Genomic DNA, 23499 nt, shown 5'->3' on the forward strand with positions numbered 1-23499 from the left:
TAGTAAGATTACATTGCTGTTTTTTACCGTGAGTGAACTAGTATTTTTTTTGTAATAGTAGGCAAACGGCTAAAAGGCTCACCTACCTGGCAGAGTGTCTATGGCCGGCGGCGACACAGTGACCGCCAAAAGGCTCGCAAATGTGTTAATTTTATTGACGGAAAGGTACATCGAGAATATAATGTGAGCTACGTAGCTGTTGTACGTAGCTAACAAATATTGTCATCATTTATTTCATCAATCGCTTTAATCAGATTATGAAGTACTTACTATAAAATTAATTGTATCGTATTTTATAATTGAATTGCTTATGTTGTGTGTCTGAAAGAGATCGCCGTTGCACGGGGTCGTTCTTTCTTTAAGTTATTTTTTTAAATTATTGTGGAGTGTTAATTAAATAAAGTTTTTTTAGACAAGGAAGTTTTATTTATGTTTGATACGACCATGTAAGTGATAAATATGTTTATAATTTATTTCTATATTGAACTTTCAGCTGTTAGAGTAAAGTCAAGATAAATAAAATAAAAGAATATTAAATGACATTTCTTTATTAAACATTAACAACTTTTAAAAATATTTACATCTTATCCCAATCAGTTCCGTTTTTCATATCTTAACATTATACTTCACGTATCACCATTCCATAATATCTTTGGTTTTAATGTTACAATAAATACTACGTAGATAATACATTGTTTGGTAATTTAAAAACATTATATGTCAAATATTTAAAACAGAACGTAATACACATTTCAATTTAAACATCTGTGGTTTTCCGTTGCATTCTCGCCACAGATTCTCTCAACGTTCCAAATCTGTAATCTATGTCTTTTCACAGCCTATAAACTAATGACTAGACATTGACTTAACGTAGCAACTTTCACATATTTGTTTATTAAGACATTTAGAGCAATCATAAATTTACATTACTGATTTTAATAATAATTATCTTTAAACATACAACAATATTAAAACAATTCTGAACTACGAAGTTTTCCTTGTGAAATAAATATAAGACTTACAAAATGTTAATTTATCACTGTGTTATACCTATCTACAATTTTGGCTATCTAATAGCTAATGTATTTGAATAATAATGTTGTATTTATTTTAATTAAATGCTTTTAATAGTACAATTATACTATTTAATATATGGTAATTTATTTGGCACATAGCACTAAAATACATTTCAGGTATCTTTTCCTTTGATGACTCATTATTGTCAATGTACAAAATATACAATACAAAATACCTACTGACAACTTCAAAAATTTAAATTCATGAGGTTAGAAAATTGTTGATTATAAGACAGTTTTGATAAAAATTCACTGTTCCACCACTAAACTTCCTAACATACGATGCAAATTGGCTATTTTTAAGCATGTAAAAAAATTTAATTCGATATAACATACCGAGTACACATTAGGTTGGATTTCTTAAGATTTAATTTTGTGGTATGCATTGACTTCGTATTGTTAAACGAGATCATTTGATAATCTATGGTAACTCGAGTCTTTTGTTTCTGTCAAGAACTCTTGTTTCAATGTGTCGGTTGCGAAATTTTTTACTTCCATGATATCTTTTATTCCAATAAAAAAAAACTTTATTAGGGTGGATTCAGTAATAAGCTTAATACTTAACAGCAGTTGTACAATCGTCGTAAATATCTAATCGTAGAATTGATTTATCAAATAATCTCACGGCATAAGAGAATCAATTCTTTGGTTTAATTAGCTAATAATATTTTATCAATATGGTCACATATAAGTTAAATCTATCTTATATATAAGTATGAAATCACATTTAACTAAAAACATCAAAAATACAATGCAACATCGTACATTCCCTATAAATAAGTATATATTTCTTGTATAACAAGAAACATATATTCCGTACAAAATTTGGTTTGCCTTTGGTTCCCGAATCGGCTAACATTTTATTAGCCGTGGTTGATCTTAATTCCATACTATTATGTGACAATTTTAATTATTTTAGAAGGACCTACATTGCATTCAGCCGGTTCGGATCCCAGGAACAACGAATTCCGTCAAATTTAATAATATATTATACTCCTAGACATCCAAAGCGATATGAACCGTGTCTACTTAAAGGTAGTCAATGGTGTTCTAACGCATTCTCTGCGCAGGCGGCGTCAGTCATGGCGCAGCCGCCGCAAGGGCAGGTCTTGTGGGCGTGGGCACTCTTGGGCACGCTACTACTGATCCACGGGTTGTCTGGCTGTTATTATTTTGGCCGCCTGTAACAATAAAAATGTATTATTAGAGAAAGGCGTTCTTGTCTTAGTGGTTAATTTGTATAATCACAGGTTTGGTTATGTTGCACCTATTTTTTTTAAGCTGTGGGCAGTATAGCTATAATATATTATCATATAGTTCTTGTCCGTAAAAATATTTGCTTTATATAAATTATAAAAATAATTTAAAGGCTACATTTATGATGGATGTAAAAACTCCGTACCAACATGAAATACACTATAGTTTTTTTCCATCAGACTTTTTCTAATAACATATAATTTAGTTTGAATTTATTGATCGAAATTATGTAATTCACAGGGTCTTTTATTTATTACAAGACAAATTACCCATTAAAGAGCCAAGCATCTTTGTGACGGAAAACTTTCTCGTGCGCTGCGGGGTTCGTACTTCAGCTAGAAGTTTGTCCATACACCGATAGAGGTCGCCAGTATTATCGGCGACACTTGCTTCGCTGAAGGATGCTCCGTGCGCTGCACTGACTGACTGACCATCTTTTGTTGGTACCTGTAATAATAAATATGACTTATAGTACTATAATACGTGGAAAAAGAAAAGATTATTTTATCTTGGCAGTTTACGTTAGAACCGCACATTATTACCTACACCTGCACAATACTACATTTTATCTTATAATAAAACTCTTGTAAACTCAGCCAATGTACAATATAATATATAATATAAAAAAACAAATCCGTCATAATATAAACCTTTTAAAATGTTAAACAAAATACCTAAGGTACCTAAGGTACCACACACAGTGACATGACTTACATTGCATGCATAACATAACACATGCTTATATATACTATAGATTTACAATTTGCGTACATTCTATAAAAGTACAATGCGAATTAACATTGGATTGAATGCGTAATACCGAGAAACTAACAGGATGAATAAAATCCTTTAGACGACGTTGACTCATTCAACAACGGAATTAGATATAGTTTATGGCGCTTGTGTTAACTCGTTCGTAGTAACGACTTGCAAATAATCGAAGCATTCGAAAAACAATGATTGATAAAACCTGTGTTATACTTAACTATTTCATTAATTTTTAATCCTACGTAATATCATCTATGCCGGAAAGAGAAGTAACAAAACCAATATCTTTGAGTATTTATAATAATTTTGACATTTTATAAAGTTGACGATCGATGCAAATGGGCTTCAATGATAAAAGCAATTTCTTTCAGACAACAAACAGAGACACAGACAAATATGTGATTTACTGGCAGAGATCGCTCAAAAGCGATAAGACAGCCAGTTGCCCTCCTTTTTATTTAATTATGTCAATTGAATTATATTTTTGTTCATGTAACGAAGTGTTAATAAATAAATAGGCCAATGGAAATGTATTTAATACCCATCATTTTTATAGAGAAATAAATTTATTGGTGTATAGGCGTGATTCGAATACACGACTTTAGAGGTCAATTGCTTAAAACACTAAGCCAACTCCGCTGTCAGTGGGAATAATATAAACTTTTTTATGTTAAAAAAACCTTACTATACACGAAAATCAAATTAATTATTTACTCTTTTAATATAAAGTAATCATGGGATACAGTATATTTATTAACAAATATAAAACTGCCACCAAATCAATAACACACTGGCAACACTGTAAATAAAGCTAAAAATAAATATCTATGCCCACAAAGGTCAACGTACACTACAGACTCAAAAAAGTTTCACAGTACATTTCGTGTTATGGTTGTGTTGTAACATATTGTTTGGGTCCTTCTCCTAACGAAGGCTTTACAAGAACATTGTTCACAAGGGTTTTGCGAACAATAATGATGTAGTTCTTACAGTAAGATGTTCCCGTTTTTTTAAGGTACAAAATTGTTCATACAAAATATATCATCTGTTCCTGTCCTTACTCTCCATTTTGGGAAAAGTATGTGTAATTTAATCACACTTATATTATAAAACTTTAAATTATTCGCCTTCACCGATACTTTCATGATTTTTATTATGCAGAATTATGTGTTAAATCTGTCAAACGCAAATCGTTTCTTTTCATATTGTACCTATTTTTTTCTGGTTCAAAGATACTTTATTTCTCAAAGAATTACATTCACTTAGCGAGAATGTTCGTATGTTAGTTATGTACATCGCGTTATATTTTATAAAAATATAATAAAGAGATATTTTTTTATTTTTTTTTAAATTTATGTTTATTAAGAGAAATGTGTACCTGTCTTAAATGATCCAAGTCCGTCTTGTTTCCTAATAACGCCAAGGGCATCCCGGATGTGGCAGAGTTATGGGCTGGACTACTATTGTGTGGTTTCTTCAAAATATTTAATACTTCGGTGGCATATTCGAAACTTGTTCTATCTGTCACGGAGTATACCAGCAGACACGCGTCGGCCCATTGAATCTGCAAAAAAAAAATATTTTTTAACAATGTCGAAAAGGGTTGGTTTCAGTATTATTATTAAAATTGTGGCTCGATTTTAAAACAGTTTCGTTTAAAATGATTTTAAAAAAATCTGGATTGGGATACCCTAAAGACCTCGACATGACGACGACCGAATAAATATAAAAAAAAGTAATTCCAGATTTTAAGGTGTTTTTACAGTTTCTTTATAACTCTTACACATATTGGGTTATAACATATTATATAAGTTATATATGCTAGATAAATGATAGTCATTTTTTATCTTTCTAACGTAAAATAAGAAGATGTTAAATATTAATTCATGAATAAATTTTTAATTTCCTTTAAATAATAATTAGATGAAAATTCGTTTTGGAACATTAGATGATCACTTTATGGAACCAGCTGCCCACTGAAGTATTTCCGAACCAATTCGACTTAGGGTCCTTCAAGAAAAGAGCGTACCAATTCTTAAAAAGCCGGCGACGCCCTCGCAAGCAATCTGGCATTGAGAGTGTCCATGGGCGGCGGTATCACTTAACATCAGGTGAGCCTCCTGTCCATTTGCCCCCTGTTGTATAGAAAAAGGACAATTTACGTTATGTTTGTTTAAGAGGTTTTTACATAAATATTAAACAAGTCAAACAACTAACCTATATCATAATAACTATTACTAACCGCATTTATTTAATGACCTAATAATTAATTTAATGTAAATCATCTAAATTTCAGGATGAGTAAATCATGAAACCTAATTGTGAGCCAAATATACGAGCAAAAAAGTTCACAGACATTTATGATTAATTAAGTCTCGTAGCCAACATTCCTGTGCAAAATTAGAATACATTCAGTATGGCATCTCTGCTTATTTCTGAAAAGCTTGCGAGTAAGCGTCGCTTCCAGTATCATTCATTATTTTTATAGACAAGTGACAATTTTATAGACATCAGCTGTACATAATTCAGAACTACTATCCTATGCTGAGCTTTTTCTGTAGTTTTAACATCTCAATCTATTGTCTATGGTTTGGAGAAAAGAGTATTTAATAAAACGGTGTAATTAGACTAATTATATACTATTTACAGGCTACAAGTATGGAAATTTACTAAGACATGTATGAGCTGTAAACCGTTAATTTGTATTCTCTATGGCTAGATGCCTAGAAAATAAATCTATAGGTTATATATCTTGATTGGATGTTCGATAAATTATTGTTTTATGTGTACTTTAAAACTTGTTGGAAATTACAAAACGAAAAAAGTTTTTAAGGAATTAATTCAAAAATTACAGATGTCAAAAACTGACAATGAAGAATTTTTAAAGATTTATTTCCTGTTGGATTTCGAACCCCAGACAACGGTACGGCTTTAATAACAACGACTGAGACAAACATATCTGGTATCTGAATAAGTAGAAAGATTATAGATTCTCCAATTGGCGTTTTCAATAAATTTTGATTCGCCATTAGCTAAATTCATGTTAATACAAACCAGATGTGTTACATTTTAATGCGATGAACGTTCAGTGACTCAAATTATATTAGTTATTATGATTGTAATTTGACTAATCGCCGAGTTTTCTTTTGTATCGTAATAAATTAAATATAGGAACGGTTGCGCCACAAGAGATACAGTACATCATGTGTATGATTAAAAAACATGTTCTTGAGAGATTTAAATGCTTTTATGATGCCTAAACCTGCTTAGGCCTTTTTACCAAATTTCAAAAACCTTTGGTTGTGTTTACTTAGTAGTAATCTATAAATGTTAATGGATAAGGTTTTATGAAGACTTTATTTGTAATAATGAACACGGGGTTTGTTTTATATATGTGCATGTAATTTTTACGGTTCTTTTGAAATTAGAATTGTACTAGCTATTAGAAGAGAAAACACATACGCCTACACTATCAATTGTTAGAACACCCTTGAAGCTTCTTTTGTCTCTGTAAAATGGACTTTCCGCCTCAGGCTTTCACATTGTTAGATTTTTTATAACTGAATTTTTTGATAAATAATGACTTGTATAATTCAGTAACTCATAAATAGTATACGAATTACTTCATAATTGTTTCGATATGAATATTGCACCCAAGACCTGTATAACTGCATTAAAATTAGCTTCGACGAGGTAGATTACAAATGGGTAAGAACAAAGTACTTAGCTTTGCATTCTAAATAAACATCGCACTAACAAAAAACACGCAAAGAATGATTAACGATTCTAAAGGTGCTATCATTCTTGAGCGCCAAAAGTTTTATGGAGTCAAAACTTCGTACGTCGACACGACCATTTGGCAGTCGAGGTGAGCTACAATTAATAATACATGTAAACAGTGAGTCATACGCAGGTCACTGGAGCGCCTAGATTATATTCGCGACGATTAACCTATTTACTAGAACATTTGATACACTTTGATTTTGTTTGCGGAAGGGTCAATTTGATGCTGTCCAGACCTGGAGAAAACTGAAAGAATTCGGACATTGAAGTCGGTCGACTGTGAATTATTAGGACATGATAATATATTGGGTAATAAACGCAATAATATTAAACATAAGCGTTATGAGGTTTAATTGGTCTACATCTTATTTCAACGTAATGAGAATTAACAACTAAGAACTTGACTTGGTTTTTTAAGTTTACAATATTTTTTATGGATATTAATATAGTTTATATATTGTCTGTTTTTGTTTATTATTATTATTTTTTATATTTATTCACAAAAATAATCATGTATATTCCATTACGATAATGTATAAAAAAATTAAATACATAAGATTTGTATACTATATGCGAAAATATAAAGATATTAGACAAACTGGTAGACATCGATTATGATTGAAGAAAAGCTTGTAGACTAGAACAGCTTTTTGACTGTTTGTTTGTTTCTTATTCTAACAACCATCTGTGTTATCCGGTATAAACGCATAGAATAAACTTATAAAATGAAGTCAGCCACGTTTTTAACGGATTCTTGTAAAGTTCTCACCAATGGGGTGATTACTAGAAGGTGACTTTTATTGCAGGTATCGAAATATTGCTAAAATACACAACACGCAGTCAATAAAGATTAGTGACGAATAATTTATTTTCAAATAATCTAAACTGATTTTTTTAAATGCATCTAATGAAAAAAATATTTTTCTCTTTAGGCTTGATGTGAGTTTGAATAAATTTTTAAAAGTTTACCTACGATTATAGCTAATCTTGAAGGGTAACGCCAACATGATAATAAATGTAACCTCGATTTGTTAGTGTCGTTATTTTTGAAGCAACATCCTTAATCTTTCCGTGATTTATAAAGTGAGCTGTTTAGAGACAAAGGTCGTTTCGTTTTTAACGCGAAGGTAACTATACGATAAACTAACATAATTTACTATGATTTTGTTTTGTGGATGTGTAGAGTCAAACATTTATCCGATTTATCTTCAGAAAATGGAATACGTGTTTCATATACAGCCATGGACAAGTGCCGATTGTTTATGGCACCGACGCAACATATTATATATTGATAAAAGCAATATCGGCCTTATCGTAGCTTTTAACCTTATTATATATGTGATAGTATAAAATGTATTTACCTGTTCTGTGGGAAATTTGTCCAAATTTGATCCAGAGACGTCTATTACTTCTAGTTCTATTGGAGTTCCATTAATCGGCACTGTTTGTCTGTAGAGCAGGTCTGTAAAATATTACTCTGTTATTTATGTTGTTAAAAATACAAATAAATAAATGCCTCATATCTGATTGGTTAACGAAATAGCATCGTTTCTCAAGCGAGGGGGTCGAGTTTGTTTTAAAAAGAGGATCGCAGTCTTAAGATTAATAATAAATAAACAAAATATTCGTTAGGACTGCGCGTAATGTACATATTAATATAATTTTATAGTGACGACTGACGCCATTAAAATGATTGAGAAATAATGTACTAGAGCCATAAACCTACTTGTTCTTGAACTTATTCAGAAGCAAAATAATACAAATAGCAGGTTGAACGCGAACTATTGAAAAGGCTGAATTAATCATAATTGTCGGAAATACCCCTCCATGCTCATATGGGGTTTGAATTAACCGTGGTATTCAAACAAAACAATATTTAACACCACAGTTACAACATCTTCAAAGAATAGATTTCGTTAGAGCACAGATATTAATTGAAAACAAAGGAAAAGTACATACCTGTATTTGAATGATATTCTCCAATGTATCTTCGTGTTAAGTACCTCACTATGAGTGCTGTAACAAGAAAACATATTAAGTGAGATCAAAGAAAGAAAAACATAGCATGTAGGTGACCGCGTTAGTTTCTTTGGGTAACAATTTTAAGTGGTAGAAGTGTTATCTAAGAAAACATTGGATTACATCACAGATAGGTCAGTAGAATGATGCGTTGTTTATGTAATCTTGCCCGAATTTTATTAGACATTTCGCATTATGTAATTGAATTTCTAACCTCGGCCTGAAAAATGTTATATGTACGTATCGTTAGAGTTTAATTACCGTGATATTCAAAGACGTTACAAACAGTCGTTGTGCATGCTGCGTAATAAATAAATTGGAGCTACAAATATATACTATTTCTAAGTAGACGTCAAACTCCTTAAGCATTAGCTGCCATTTTGATTTTTGTTTAATAACTCAGACATTTTAAAATTTGCGTACACCTACGTTCATAATGTTAAACGCAACCCTGAAATTAAAGGTTAAACATTTTCAAATGGCATTTGTAAGTCGTTCTAAGTTTAAATGTTAAATTAATACTGGTTTAAATCGTAAAGTCTAGATGCTTTTATATATTACGAAATTTAAAATTTGGGCTAAATATTTAATTATGATATGCAGCCCCAAGAATTTAGGTTAGCATAACATTTATATTTTTTTAGTTGAAGACGTGTCAAAACTTATGAATTTATGTTAGAAAGTGATGATATATTTTTGAGATTTATATTATTATTGTTTTTTTATGAATAAGATATTGTGCGTGTTATTCTGATCTATTTAATAAAAATACTTAATAATTTTAGGATTTCATTATATGTGGGTCAAATTATTAGTTACAAGAATAATTCTGAGCTGAGACTGGCCGCTAAATAGGACTCGCATATATTGATTTTGCTTAGCTCGTAGGGCGCAAAAAAAGCGGTGGTTTTTAGTGTATTTATATAGACATATATAAGTTTCAATATAAAAATACACGCTTAAATATCATATCAAAAGAAATATTGGAAGTATTACGTGCATTTAATTTTAATATAAGATAGATTTAAAAAGTCGGTGTACTTACCAGATTTACCAACTCTGGAGCTACCAATTACTGCGATACGCACGCGAGATGGGCTGGAGCGTTCGTCTCTCATGGCTACGACAGCTGAAACAAAATTTGCCGCCATTACTATTTTGATATTGACAATTTTCAGCTGACATTGACAGCCTATATTCGCCCGGGGCTTAGCATGTCCATGTGAGAGTTAAATATGATGTGTATTTTTGTAACAGTAAACAAATAACTGGAATGGAATAATATGGAATTTAGTATCGACATTTTGCCATATTTTATTATTCAAGAATCACACAATCTTCGGGATAAATATAACGCAGTAATCGAGCTACAAAACTGTTATTACTCTCACAGCGTGCACAACGTATTTTATCTAAATATTATTTAATACGTTTTCAGGAAGCTTGTGTTTCAGCCAAATCATCGTCTCACGTCGCGTCTTACGTTTAAAACTCGTAAATATCTCAAGTTATTGTAACGTTGTTACAACGGGTTATAGGACGGTAGTGTTCCTATTGTAAACTATATATATAAATCTGTGCATGATTCTTATTATTCATTTACAGTACGAAGTTCATTCTTAAATATTAAAAACGGTCTTCTTTATTTTCAGAAATCAATCAACGTGGACTACGTTTTTGTAAATTAAGTTTAGTACACTTTGAAAATATGTCGGTTAAAATAGGTCCTAAATGACATATAAAGTTTTTATAAATAACAGGGTTTTATATTTATTACACTTTAATACATTTAGAAAACAGTACGTTATTTTAGTTTACTTTAGAATAATTACACTTAAAACATACATAAAATAAAAATATCATAAATAATATCCCTATAAGGCTTTTTAAGCGAAAAGGTAATAAAAAATATTAGACATCTCACCTACCTCGAAACACGACAAAGAATCAGTCTAGCTTTTCAAAGGGGGAACGCTGCTAGTATATTCGGAATCTTCCCTAAAGGGGAGACCTAGACCCTTTTTAATAATATATTTAAAGATTACTCCCTTTTTTAGTTTTATTAACTTAGAGAATTACCAATAAAGCGTTCATATAAGCTCAGAATATACAGAGAAAGTATTAAAAGCGATGGTTTTATCGCCGGCAAGTAAAAAGGCATAGTTTTTAATTATTACTATAACAATTTAAAAGTCCTATATAGTAGTTAAACAGATATAAAATGACTTGAAACTGTTCCATTTGCCAAACTAATTACAAAATTAGGTTTGCAGACCTATATTAGAATATCTTTTGTCACGCCCATTAACACATGGCAACCGGACTATTAATTATCTTGAGAGTTGTCCAAACTTTAAAGCGAATTCATTCTTGATAGAAGAGAATGCATTAACGTTATAAAACAAATGTGCGTCAAGAAAACTTTACCATGTCACTTGGAAAATGATTCTGATATATCTGGTTTTACCACAATCCCAATGGCAGCGCTACAGAGAAGAAAGAACTGTATCGAATTAAGTTCGTTAAATTTTTGTCGGAAGCCAATGTGATCTTATTGTTAACGAAGTCGACTCAGAGGCGGTCAATCATTTATTTTGAAGTTATATTTCAATATCTAAGTATTGTTTAGAAAATCGGCGTCTATTGAAAATGGATTATGTTGGTTACCACGTAAGCGTTGTAGACGTTACCATGGTAACCTTTGTAGTAATTGATGACACTGATTCATAACTGTAGACCACTACGAAGATTTGTCTGAAACTCTCAATCTAATTATGCCACATATTTTTAGAGAAAAATTTGAAGGTTGCGTCAGCGTATTCTGTGTGGTTGAATAACCTAAGATTTGACATTTACAAAACATAGAATAACCTTCTTTTTATTGTACTGTCAGGGTTAAGATGGTGAATGACATAAGAAAATAGTATTGACATTCCAGTGTTTAAAAATAGAATCGCTGGCTGTTATGTTATAATTATGACATCTGTAACGATTTTCTTTCTTATTTGTGTAATAGGAAAAGGCTATGTTTTTTTTTCAAAATAGGAATTTTTTTCGATATTACCGATAACTGTGGTCCATTACAGTTAGGATAGGTAATATTTTTTTAACTGTTACATAGAAAATTCACTGAAAATCTTTTGCATTTGCCTAGACTAGACTAAAGCTAACGAACGGATTTTTGTAGTGTTTACAAATACCACGCGAAGCTTCAGGGGAGTAATAAAATATGTATATAACAATTTTCCATGTGAGGACGCCAGTCACACTTTTATATATTCCAACATTTTTCGTACTAAAAATATCAAAATGGATTTTTGATTTTCTAAAGATTTATATCGGTAAACATGAGATTTTAATTTATTTGGGAGATCATCGGAAATAATAAAATAAAGAAACTGCGACTCAAACCGAGACAACCTGTGAAAAAAAAAAGAATTTATTTATGCTTGGCGCCAAACAATAATAGTCCTGTCGCCGAAAAAATTGTGGTGTTGCCAAAAATGTGACGATTAAACGTAGTATAATATTACGATTCACTTTAAACGTTTTGTTTCCAAATTCCCAATAAAATCGATTTATAAAAGAGTTCTCTGTTTATTCTGGAGAAATCAAACAAAGTTTTGTATAATAAAACTGTGTCCACATACTTGTGAATAAACTTTATGTGATGTCGACCTTTTTGATATTTCCCTAAAAAGCCTTATAGCGCTAGGACCCCACGGACCATGGGTCTCGACACTAAATGGGACAAAATCATATTCGAAGCCTAGATCCCTGTATTTGCAAGCTTTAGTTTTTTCAGCCGCATAACAAGCCGTACTAGCTGTGTTGTTAGTTCCATGTAGATGGGAAGGGGCCAGTGTGTCTGAACAGGTTGCATCCCAAATAATTCCAATAATTTCTGTTATACAAATACTTAAAACCATTCGTATCTAATGGTGTCTAGAAGACTCATTGTTATAGCGGGACGCGGCTCTTAACACTAAAGTTAGTGTTCATAATCTCAACAAAGGAAAAGGTCAGGATTACGTAGGCAGTAATTGCAAAATGTATGCTCCACGATATATTAGGGCTTCAGAATTGGTAGCGTGGGTGAGCTTCTGAACGAACGAATGTGGGTGATGCACAAACATTGAACTTCAAAATACGACCGTAATGACGCAGATTCTTAGGAAGTATCAATCATTGTTATGATTTCTATCTACCCTGTTTGTTGAAGTTCCATTTTAGTTCGGCTTTACATTTCAACGGACACGACAAGATAGAGTGGTGCCAAAGCTACGAGCTATTTTAGAAGAGCTCGCAAACTTTTACACTACACGGACTTTAAGTTATTAATAAATAGATGTAATATTATTTATAAGGTATAACAATGTTTTCTTCTTGTTGTAGTGTTTTCGTTGCATTTTTTTAATTGATTGTATGTATTTAACTCTTTAAATAAGGACTTTAACACTTGTTCTTTGGTGTAGTCCTTCAGGTACCAAGGATAAACTCTTTAGTGGTTTTATGTTTACTTTTATATGACACTAGAAAATAAGTTTGTTGTATTCTTTCAACATCAAAATAAATTGTATTCATAACCTTTAAATGTATTAAGAACTGCTCGCTAACTTAACTATATTTATACATATCTCATGGTTTTATACATGAAAACGCCAATTCTCTAACAGTATAAAGCTGTGGTACTTTACATAATAATTATAAAATAATAAATAAGAAAATAACGAAACGAATAATTATTGTATTAAAAAAAGTGAAACAGTAATTAATTATTATTGCTGACTTCAAATTTTATTCCCGTACTTAAGTTTTTGCTTAAACATGCGACTCTCGACTTTGAGGTCGTGCGAATCATGGCTGTGCACCGATAGACTTTTGTTTCTTTATGCGATATTAAAACAACCTCCTACGATGAAAGCATACACCGCGAGGTGTATCAATCCTAAGAAACCTCAAGCACAAAAGGATGTCTCTAAAATGGTAAATTATCAAATATATCCAATGTAAGGACGAGGCCATATGGGCTGATTGATTGATGAATTAAATAATTCAGTGGAGAAACTTGCCTGTATATATCGAGTGCTACTCCACGCTACACACGCTATACGAAATGGCTATAAAACTATTTAATCACTGCCGTGTCATTCTTTCAAGGGAAAGGAGATTAAATTTTTAAAGGTGCCTGTATAGTGTGGGCGAGTACTTAAACCATAAGTTTAACACCAATTGTATATTACTTAACTTTGACATTATGTTAATGTCGTCATTATATGACATTATAAAAATTTATATGACATTATAAAAATTTGTATGACATTTGCGTGCCTATTTATGTATATCTGATTGTGCGGTTATTTGTAGTTGATCGATATAATTGTACCACTATCTTGGCAAACAAACAATTTATTGTTATTATTCACTGTAAAAGCATGTTTCAAATACAACACCAACCAATTACCTGGTCAATATTGTTAGGCGCCATTAAGGGCTCGAATCGTTATATTTACATTACATTAAATGATCAAAGCTTTCTCGGAAACAATATCGTGGAAGGTCAGGTCCTTGGCAATAAATCCTATCGTTAGTCATTTTCCCATGTCCTCAAGGACCTGCTCAAGGACCGCAGATATTCGACACTGTTTCAGAACGAAGGCCTTGTCCTTGCTCTATTGATAAAACGATCAATTGTGATTTATGGTTTTTCGTACTTCTCAAATCGTACCACTTGGCTTTGATTTTTCCAATTTATAATAATACTAACTGCGTGGTAGTGGTGGCTTAGTGACTTGAGGTCTTAGGTTCGAACGGCTCTGCAGCAATTAATGCTTATTTAATTAATTTCTGAAGTGTTCTTTAGGCGCATGAGGTTTTTGTCGAAGAAAAGTGAGAGAGCGATTAATACCGATTGAGAGGAGTCGGAAAGGGAGATCGAGAAAATATACACGCTTCGAATTGATGTATTTGTTTAGTAATTACATAGAACTTTAAATGTCAATTCTGTTGCATAACATCGTGTACACACGATGTTACTACAGTAAACGCAGATTTTCGAAGAAGAAGAAGTGTGAATATACAAATACATTGAGTGATCATAATATACTGGTACATGATCATCTATTGGGGCTTTTAACTTATTAATAATTAATTTACAAAGAAGTATCACTTCTGACATGTGTAGTTTGTACGCACGCACTATTAATTTTTTATTTAATACAAGCTCGTACTGTGAAAGAAAACATCAAAAATCGGCATACCTAAGACCTAAAAAGTAGACGACTTTTAGCTTTAAGATTTTAGAGAGTTTTACAACTATTTTGAAATTGGTACTGAAAAGAGTAGGTATTAGATATGTAGCAACGAAACTTTTAAGTGTAAGTTGATATTTCGTAGAATTAATTACTTCTCCAAGTGATAGATGTGAATCCTTGGGGGTGGTTGAACTTAGTCGGGTTGAATGAAAGATATATATTCCAAGCTTTCGGTTTCAATAAGGAATATGTAGATAGGGAGTCAATTGTATAATGTATCTTAAAAGCCAAAAAGCCTTTGAGGCTACAGTTTAGCTACGTTGCTGTTTCTTACCTGTACAACAATGGCTTTATAAATTAAGTCAATACTCAGTTCTACGATTAATTAGTTTGTGATATCTGAATAATAATGATTTCTTTTAAATAAAACACTTCTTTACTAGATTGAAGCTATGTATTATCAGTGCGTGCAACGTGCGTTAATTTGAAATGTATCCGACATTGCGATCGAATCGAATACATTTAAAACTATGTTAAATAATTATAAGTTTACAATAATAAATCGCTTCAATCCGGTAAAAAAGTGTTTTCTTTAGATGTGTATAAGCTATTTTAAGACAATACTATAATGATTCCTGTCTTAACTATTTTGTATAGATACAAAATAATCTTAAATTTTTTCAATGGATTACGAATAAATCAATACAAAACAGTTGGTTTTGATATAAATTGTGTTTGTTTGTTATGTACACATGTCATTATTTGTATACAATGTCTATTGTATTTCGACATAATACTAATGTACAAATCCTTGATCTCCTAATCTAATTGGAGCTGGACTTGACCTATTATTTTAAGATAAACACAAATAACAAGGTGTGGTTAATCATCGTTTACAAAATATCTGTTCGTTGGTAGTATTGTACGGAATTGAAGGTCTTCTGTGTACTCTTTTGAACGAAAAAAGAACCAAAAGTTCCGAGCACATATTTTGTTGAATGCAAATAATCTTCCCAAACGAAATCCAGATTTAAGCCTCAAAATAAGATCTGTTTTTTCAATTTTTTGTTATTTGAATTTAGAATAAATTTAAAACAACCAACTTGAAGTTGGTGATAATGTGTTGGAACTCCGATGGAATAGTCTTATTACCTTCTAGTACTATTTACTCTTATATTACATACTCGTTAACAGTTACCAATGTAAAATAAACTCTAGATAGTGTGAATTTAGAGTATACTTATATAATAACCTAATGTATACACTATATATACTTAAATTAGGTGATGATAATGCAGAAGTTCAAGGGCAAAAGATGTCTTGGCGGAAAGAACCGGCAAAGAATTCTCAAACTCTTAAATTGGTGCATCATAGAAAGTTAAGCATATTATTTTTAAATTTGGAAATGGAAAATATGACAATTGACCAAAGCTCTAAAAATCAGGTCTATGGCAACACGGAAGCTTATAGGCTTATTAACCGTTTAAAATAATTTGTTTATGCCAAGATGGTGTTTATGAAAAATATTTTGATATTTCTATAATTATATTTGATGATCGACATTAAATCACGTCGCTGATGGTCACAACAATATTATTGCCAATAACATCGGAAACTGGTTATTTTGATTAATGTTTATTTAAATGAAAATCCGATTGATATGCCAATTTACAAGAAATCATTGAATCGTAAGGTTTAATTATTTATACGCCTTCGAATATACAGCATTATTGTTATATCAACTATAGTATTATTATATCTTCAAGTAATACTGCCTGATACTTCAATCGCTCTGTTATACGTGCCAGCCATGATAGTTAAAATTAGTCGTTTTTATATTAAGGAATTTTTAGCTATTAAGTTATAAGATCGCATCTTATAAAATAAAATAAAAATAGCCTTTATTCGAGTACACTAAACTTACACTACTACTAACTACAGTAGAGTTTCGCGATAATATGACTCCAATTTCCACGTTGTCGGAGAGTTCTCTTATCGAACATAGACTACTCATATTACGACTGGTTAAACTGGGGCACCGTGCTTTTGAAAGTTCACTTACCTCAGGTCGATAGTTAACGCGATTTTACCCAATCGTAATCGTAAGTTAAATTCTTCCGTGTCTAACCAGCCTTATCTCTGACATATGATAATATATCGCTACAAAGTAGCAATGCAATTATCTGCCTACGCTTCGGATCGTAATAAATCTATTTAGCTATGTTGAAAGCATGCAAGATCATATAGCGTGTGTTGTTTGAGAATTGTATGTTTCCGTAGGCGATGTGCCATGAACCTGAGTATCTAAATTAGATTTGTATCCTGTCGGACTAATTTTGGCTAACTTTAATTACTTTTAAACTCATAAATGATGCGTCATTAAAGTCGAATTGAATTACCGTGTGATTGAATTTGTTTCTAAATTTAGTACTCAATTTTTATTTTTATCTTATTACAAATAATATAATCAAGTAAATTAAAAGGTATCCAATAAATGTTATACTTATTTAGATAACTTAAAAAAATAAATATAATTTATTTCATATAGTGCAATTATACAATATCATAGTATATTCTCAAAGATTGAGAATATACTATTATATTGTATAAACAATAAATTATATGCAAGTAAGGTGAAAAATTGTTATTGATTTTTATTTCAGGGCACAGGAGTTAAACTGCTGCCGGGTGAAACACCTAAGCTTCATAAACTAAAATAGACACTAAGCATTTATTATAATAAAAATAGGTTAACTGTATTATTGATTTTATGCCCCAGTGAAGCCTTTAGCTCTATCGATCGAGATATAAAAGGCTCGTGCAACTGTACGATGTTTATTAATGTATACAGTCTATTTTCGATAGATTATCATTTTACTATTGTGAGGGTAAAAATGAAGTTGACCGCGATGATTAAGGAACACTACACCTACAATTACCCGCCACATTTTCATTTAAACTATTGACAATTTACATATTTGACAAATGACAAAGACATATTCATTATTATTAAAAAATAATAATAATAAAAAACAAAAAAAAACGTCCAATGGCAGTGGCGAAAATAAATGGCCAAACAGTTAGGCGAATTTCTTGATGACACTGGAAGAAACTAGCGTTTAAGGTACAGGCTAGGCCTAGTTTAAACGCTAGTGCTCATAGATGTATATTATATATAAGGTTGACCACAATGAATGTTGTAATATGTGTAATGTGGTATTTGTTTTGGGTCAAATAAAGAAACTTTTTATTATTATTATTTTATTTATTTTATTTAAAATTGTGTTCCTACACTACTGTGTAGGAACAATTTTATATGTGCCGTGCAGCAGCACGGTAGCTCTCCTATACGTGCCCCTCTACAATGCAATTACAATACATCTCTTAACATTTATATACTTATATAGAACTTATTGATTTAACGGCGTTTAGCGTCAGAACTTTAACATTATTTTGAAAAAGATTTTGTTTGTACCACCGCATTGAAAACTTACCACAAGCAGAAACGTAAATACATAAAAAAAAGTATTTTATAACTTGTTTTACATACTTATTTTACAACTAAGCTACAAACCATACATACAATCACAATTTTTTAGGTTTTTTTTTTATTTTTATTTTATTTATTTAAGTATTCCTACAGCTAATACATTAAACAATAACCAAACAATTACATTACACACAAAAGCCAAAACGGAATACACATATAAACAGAAACATAACATAACAGTTTTACAAAGCACAGAATCGAGATCGGTAAATCAAAACATATATTCAACATGAAACAACAAACAAAGCCATTATTGGTAAAAGTTACCTGAATTTTTTAAAATATTTTTTAAGAATTTTTTAGTCACATTAAATATAGTTTACATTTAATTTTACGATACTGTATCATGCATACATGTCATTCCAAATTCCGTTGCTAATGTAACCCCTAGTACCCCTAACTTATTATTTACCAATAATGTAATAGAATTTTGTGAGAAAAAAGAGCTGTGTACATGAATTATTTAAATGCAAATTTCGAGATTACAAGTTTACATTCAAAGTCTAAAGTTTTGTTTTGATAAGAACGTGTAGGATGATATTATCTCCGACGTGGGCGTTGTACAAACCTAGTCTATTTAATACGATACAGGCTTAGCTAAGTATTATTGGATAAATATTTTTTGAAAACACGTGTTTAAAACAGCCAACTTGCATATTTCAGACACCCTTATGCAACTCTTTAGTTTTTGAAGGTAAATAGTTTAGTGCAATTTCTTAGCCGGTTATTATTAGCCTGGATAGGTGACACGATTAGGGCGCAAAGGTATAAAGAGCATCCAAGATACCCAAAATATCAGAGCCATTGTTGGATTAATATTATTATTATAATTTCGCTCGATAAAATTGTCTTCAATTGGTGCCGAGTATATTAATCCATATCATGTTGTATTTTGTTGTCTTACATAGCTATTAAATATATGCAATATTACTTCTGTGCGAGTGAAACATTAATAAACTAATTGGCTTATAATAATTTGCAACCAGAGCAAAATATAATCATAAGCATGTTTAAAAATCTGACAAATATAAACAAATTCTATTTTTTGAAATTTAAATGGTCTTATTTGACGTTTTCGTTTTTACTTATGTCATAGTTAGCGACTGTCACAATAGGTTGACAGATGACGTAATTGATTAACTCCAATAAAATGTCAACGCCATCTACTGAAATTTAAACAGAACCAATAATATAAATTTAATTAAAATAAGGTCGCGTCCACTGAAAAAAAGTACAAAGTATCTTTGACTAGATGCATTAAAACTTTAATTAACTATAAACGCAATAACCGAGTTTAGAACTAATTACTGCCGCTTTTGACATAGAAACGTGATGCAATAAATAATTTATACCGTAGAACTTTATTAATATTCGCGGTATTTCTCTACTACTTTGTATTTACACGTACTATGACGTTTCTTTTCAGAGTTATAATATTAAATGACGGTTCATTTATTTATATAAACGATAATGAATATTGGACAATAACGACAAGGAAATATGGTAATCTGTCAATGTTTGAAAAAGCTAGAAAATGAATAAACTTTTTATTTATTTATTTCATTTATTTTATTTTAACTAGAACTTTAGTTTCACAATTCACTGTGAAACTAAAAATGAACTTTTAGGTAGTAGTGTATGTGTGTATGTTACTCCTGTAAAGCCGAGTGGACGCAAATAAAATGGCAGATAGAGCTGCTCACCACGTGGGTACCACGGGTACCGTGGGTACCACACATGACAGACAGTACATGCCAGTAAGAATAAGAAGAGTGGTGTACCATGTAGGAGTGGTTTAGGTTTAGGTCAATTCATAATTTGGTTCTAAAAAACATTCTATCTATAGGAACAAAAGTATCGATATTTAAATTATTATTTTATCATGGCGATGGCTTAAAATGAGGAGGAAAAGGCATTAGTAAGGTAACACTGGAGTTAGTCTAAGATTTCATGCTAAAGTCTGAATATTGAGTATTAAAATACACTTCGTGTAGGCGGTACAAAGAGAAGTCAATTAATGGCATAGACAAAATTTATCACAGACAATTTACACATTTATTTTTAGCATTATAATGTTTGTTCATATTATAATAATAACTTAGCGTTGTCAAATTATTAAAAAAACCATAAATAACGTATTGATGTATACGAGTATTAACAAGTAGAAATTGTATCCCTCTAGCTACGATATTATACTATACTATACGATATAATACACAATCCAAAAACTATATTCAACGTATGAATGGAAATATTCGTATTCGTATTTCGAAGGTTGGCTGGAAAATTACTACCGTGTTAATTTGTTAGCGGAGCCACGCGTTAATTTTGACAGTATTTTCCGTTCACAGATGCGAAGTCGATATCCAGATGTACTTACTAACACGCTCTAACCTAAGTCAAATGAAATAAAATTTTGAATGTAACTTTTGTATATTAATGACATAAAGATTTCTTATATTTTAAGTGCGTAGAACTAAGAAATGGCAAGGAAGTTACCGCTATAGAATAATTTATAATTAATAAAAAGCTTTGGTTTACCCCGCGTATTTTCGCTTCGTCTTCTTGGCGTGATAGTATGAAGTCTTTGTTTTATGCTGTGTTCCTGGTACTTTTTTCAGCTTAACGAAAATTGTTTGTTTTTTTTTCAAATATAATAAATAAATCAGTGGCGCTACAACCTCTTTAGGTCTGGGACTCAGATTTCTGAATCTGTTACATGATCATTTTTTAAATCTAATAGGCAAGTAGGTGATCAGCCTCCAGTGCCTGACACACGTCGTCGACTTTGTGAGTCTAAGACATGTCGGTTTCCTCACGATTATGAAGATCGAAGCAAATCCATTGGTGCACAGCCGGGAATCAAACCTACGACCTCAGGTAATAGAGTCGCACGCTGAAGCTAGGCCGACAGTGCTTTACGCTCAACGCTTTTTCAAATATATTTTTATATTATTATGTAACGTTTATGTTTACCAGACACATATTTTAGATAAAAGAGCTTGTAACATATACCGTAGATGATGTGGTTAACTTCAAAAAATAATTAAATCAAGCGTTTTTTCAAGTCGACTAGTTCTCCTGAGTTTTATCATATTTTTATAGATAACATCTATCCATACTATGATCCAGTATTGCTACAACTCTTATGCCTTAGCATTAGATTTTTACTAACTTACTAATAGTACTTAGGTTTGAATCCTAGCGAACACAAATTTTAAAAAGAGTGCTAGATTAGTTCTTTAATAGTACATTAATAAACTATGATTGTCTACAATGTTCATAAATCTCTATTTAATTTAAAAAAATGACTCAAATTTTCGTAGCTATTTTTTAGTTTTAAATTTATGTTTATACGCTGCGTGAATATGGAAATATTTGCTTCTTATTTAATGCTTATCTTAATATATTTTTATTCCACTTCACTTTTAATTAAGATAAATTAACATGACTATTAAACTTATTAAATAATATAATTTTAATTTATCAATAGTTTGATGCACGTCAAGAAATTGCTTCTGAGTATTATTGAATTCTTATACACAAAAAACTAAAAAAAATCTTTAAAACTGTGGTTACCACAACACAGTTTTTCTAATTTGTTTGTCTCTCATGCTTTACATATACAAGTATTGAGCGGCAAAGTTTCAAGTGGTTTGTGACGTTATACGTGCAATTTTAATGGTTTTATGTTTTTAAAGTTAGAGTGTATAATATGTAATTGGCCATAAGTTAATTATTTAAGAGTGTTCGATGTCTCGTTGGACAAAACTGTATCCAGTTTGTGTTACCAACAAACCAATTTCTTTTCTATTTACCATAAATAAAAAATAAGCGAATCATCAAATCTAAATCCTTCGCGGTTTTCACAACTTGGATAACATGTAGTTGTCAGCCTTTGTAAATCACAATTTGCATTATTATTAAATCTCAAAGACTTGCTTATCTTTTGTAGTATTAAGAAGAAATTTATTTTCATAAAGATTATCTCTAAAAGCTCTTTGTAATCCGATAAATATTTTTTATAAGTAAATTCTATTGTTACTGTTGTTGAAACAATTAAAACGATTTGTATCTTGAGCTTTAGAGTTGATTTAACGTTAATTATTGGTAATATTCCTAATTTACTCTATCATGTAAAAATATTATATACAAAATGCACCATATTAGTTTTTCACATTTATTGCCGTATAGTCGTAAAACATTTCCAAATAGTTTCTAAATCATTAAATCGTAGTTCGTAAAAACTTAAAATTTCAAAATTAAATTTTTGTTAAACGTAAAAATTATACAAAACATATTAAAAATAAAATCTTACCTGTTTAACGTTACTTGTAAGATGCACAAACACAGCACTAACACAATGTTTATAGCAACAAGTTCTTTGAAAACTGAATACACGCACCTCGGTGAACGTCTAAAACACAACTGAGCTCTGCACTCCTCCGTATCGCTATATATATACGGACTCGGTGTTTTCAGTAGCTTCAGGCGATTTCATACAAAAATATCAGTGGAATCCGGAGCCTAATTTTCGCTGTCACTACCTCTTTGGACACAATGGGAGCATTGATCTCTTGCATTCAACGACAACTGACCAGATTCTTTCAATCTGACTGGGATGACCGAGTTATAATTCATTTCTTAGGGCCCTTATATGGAATTGTATATTAATTGGGCTGAAAGTAGTTGTGCTTTAATCGTTGTATACAAAGATTACTTATATTTATTAAGCTATGACCGCATGTTACTCGAAGGTTCTCAATTTAGTATCGGGTAAACCAATATTTTT

General features: G+C 31.1%; 1 protein-coding gene across 1 annotated transcript; it reads right to left on the bottom strand.

Moving 5' to 3' along the window:
- Positions 1 to 538: 538 nt before the first annotated feature.
- Positions 539 to 23148, bottom strand: LOC111002857 (ras-related and estrogen-regulated growth inhibitor-like protein). Its single transcript, XM_022273124.2, has 7 exons — positions 23026 to 23148; positions 9949 to 10032; positions 8844 to 8900; positions 8246 to 8346; positions 4480 to 4665; positions 2603 to 2780; positions 539 to 2257 (listed from the first exon to the last, which is right to left on the bottom strand). The coding sequence occupies exons 2-7, from the start codon at positions 10019 to 10021 to the stop codon at positions 2157 to 2159; spliced, it is 696 nt and encodes a 231-aa protein (XP_022128816.2). The 5' UTR covers positions 10022 to 10032; positions 23026 to 23148; the 3' UTR covers positions 539 to 2156.
- Positions 23149 to 23499: the final 351 nt, after the last annotated feature.

The sequence above is a fragment of the Pieris rapae genome, chromosome 12, assembly GCF_905147795.1.
Source record: "Pieris rapae chromosome 12, ilPieRapa1.1, whole genome shotgun sequence".
NCBI lineage: Eukaryota > Metazoa > Arthropoda > Insecta > Lepidoptera > Pieridae > Pieris > Pieris rapae.

What these genes read in the sequence shown, in the direction of transcription:
- LOC111002857 (XM_022273124.2), bottom strand. Translation starts at nt 10,021, where the DNA reads ATGAGAGACGAACGCTCCAGCCCATCTCGCGTGCGTATCGCAGTAATT. An exon ending in CTCCAGAGTTGGTAAATCTG is followed by an intron (nt 8,901 to 9,948) that starts GTAAGTACACCG and finishes TTCTTGTTACAG; the next exon opens with CACTCATAGTGAGGTACTTA. An exon ending in GATGCTTGGCTCTTTAATGG is followed by an intron (nt 2,258 to 2,602) that starts GTAATTTGTCTT and finishes TTATTGTTACAG; the next exon opens with GCGGCCAAAATAATAACAGC.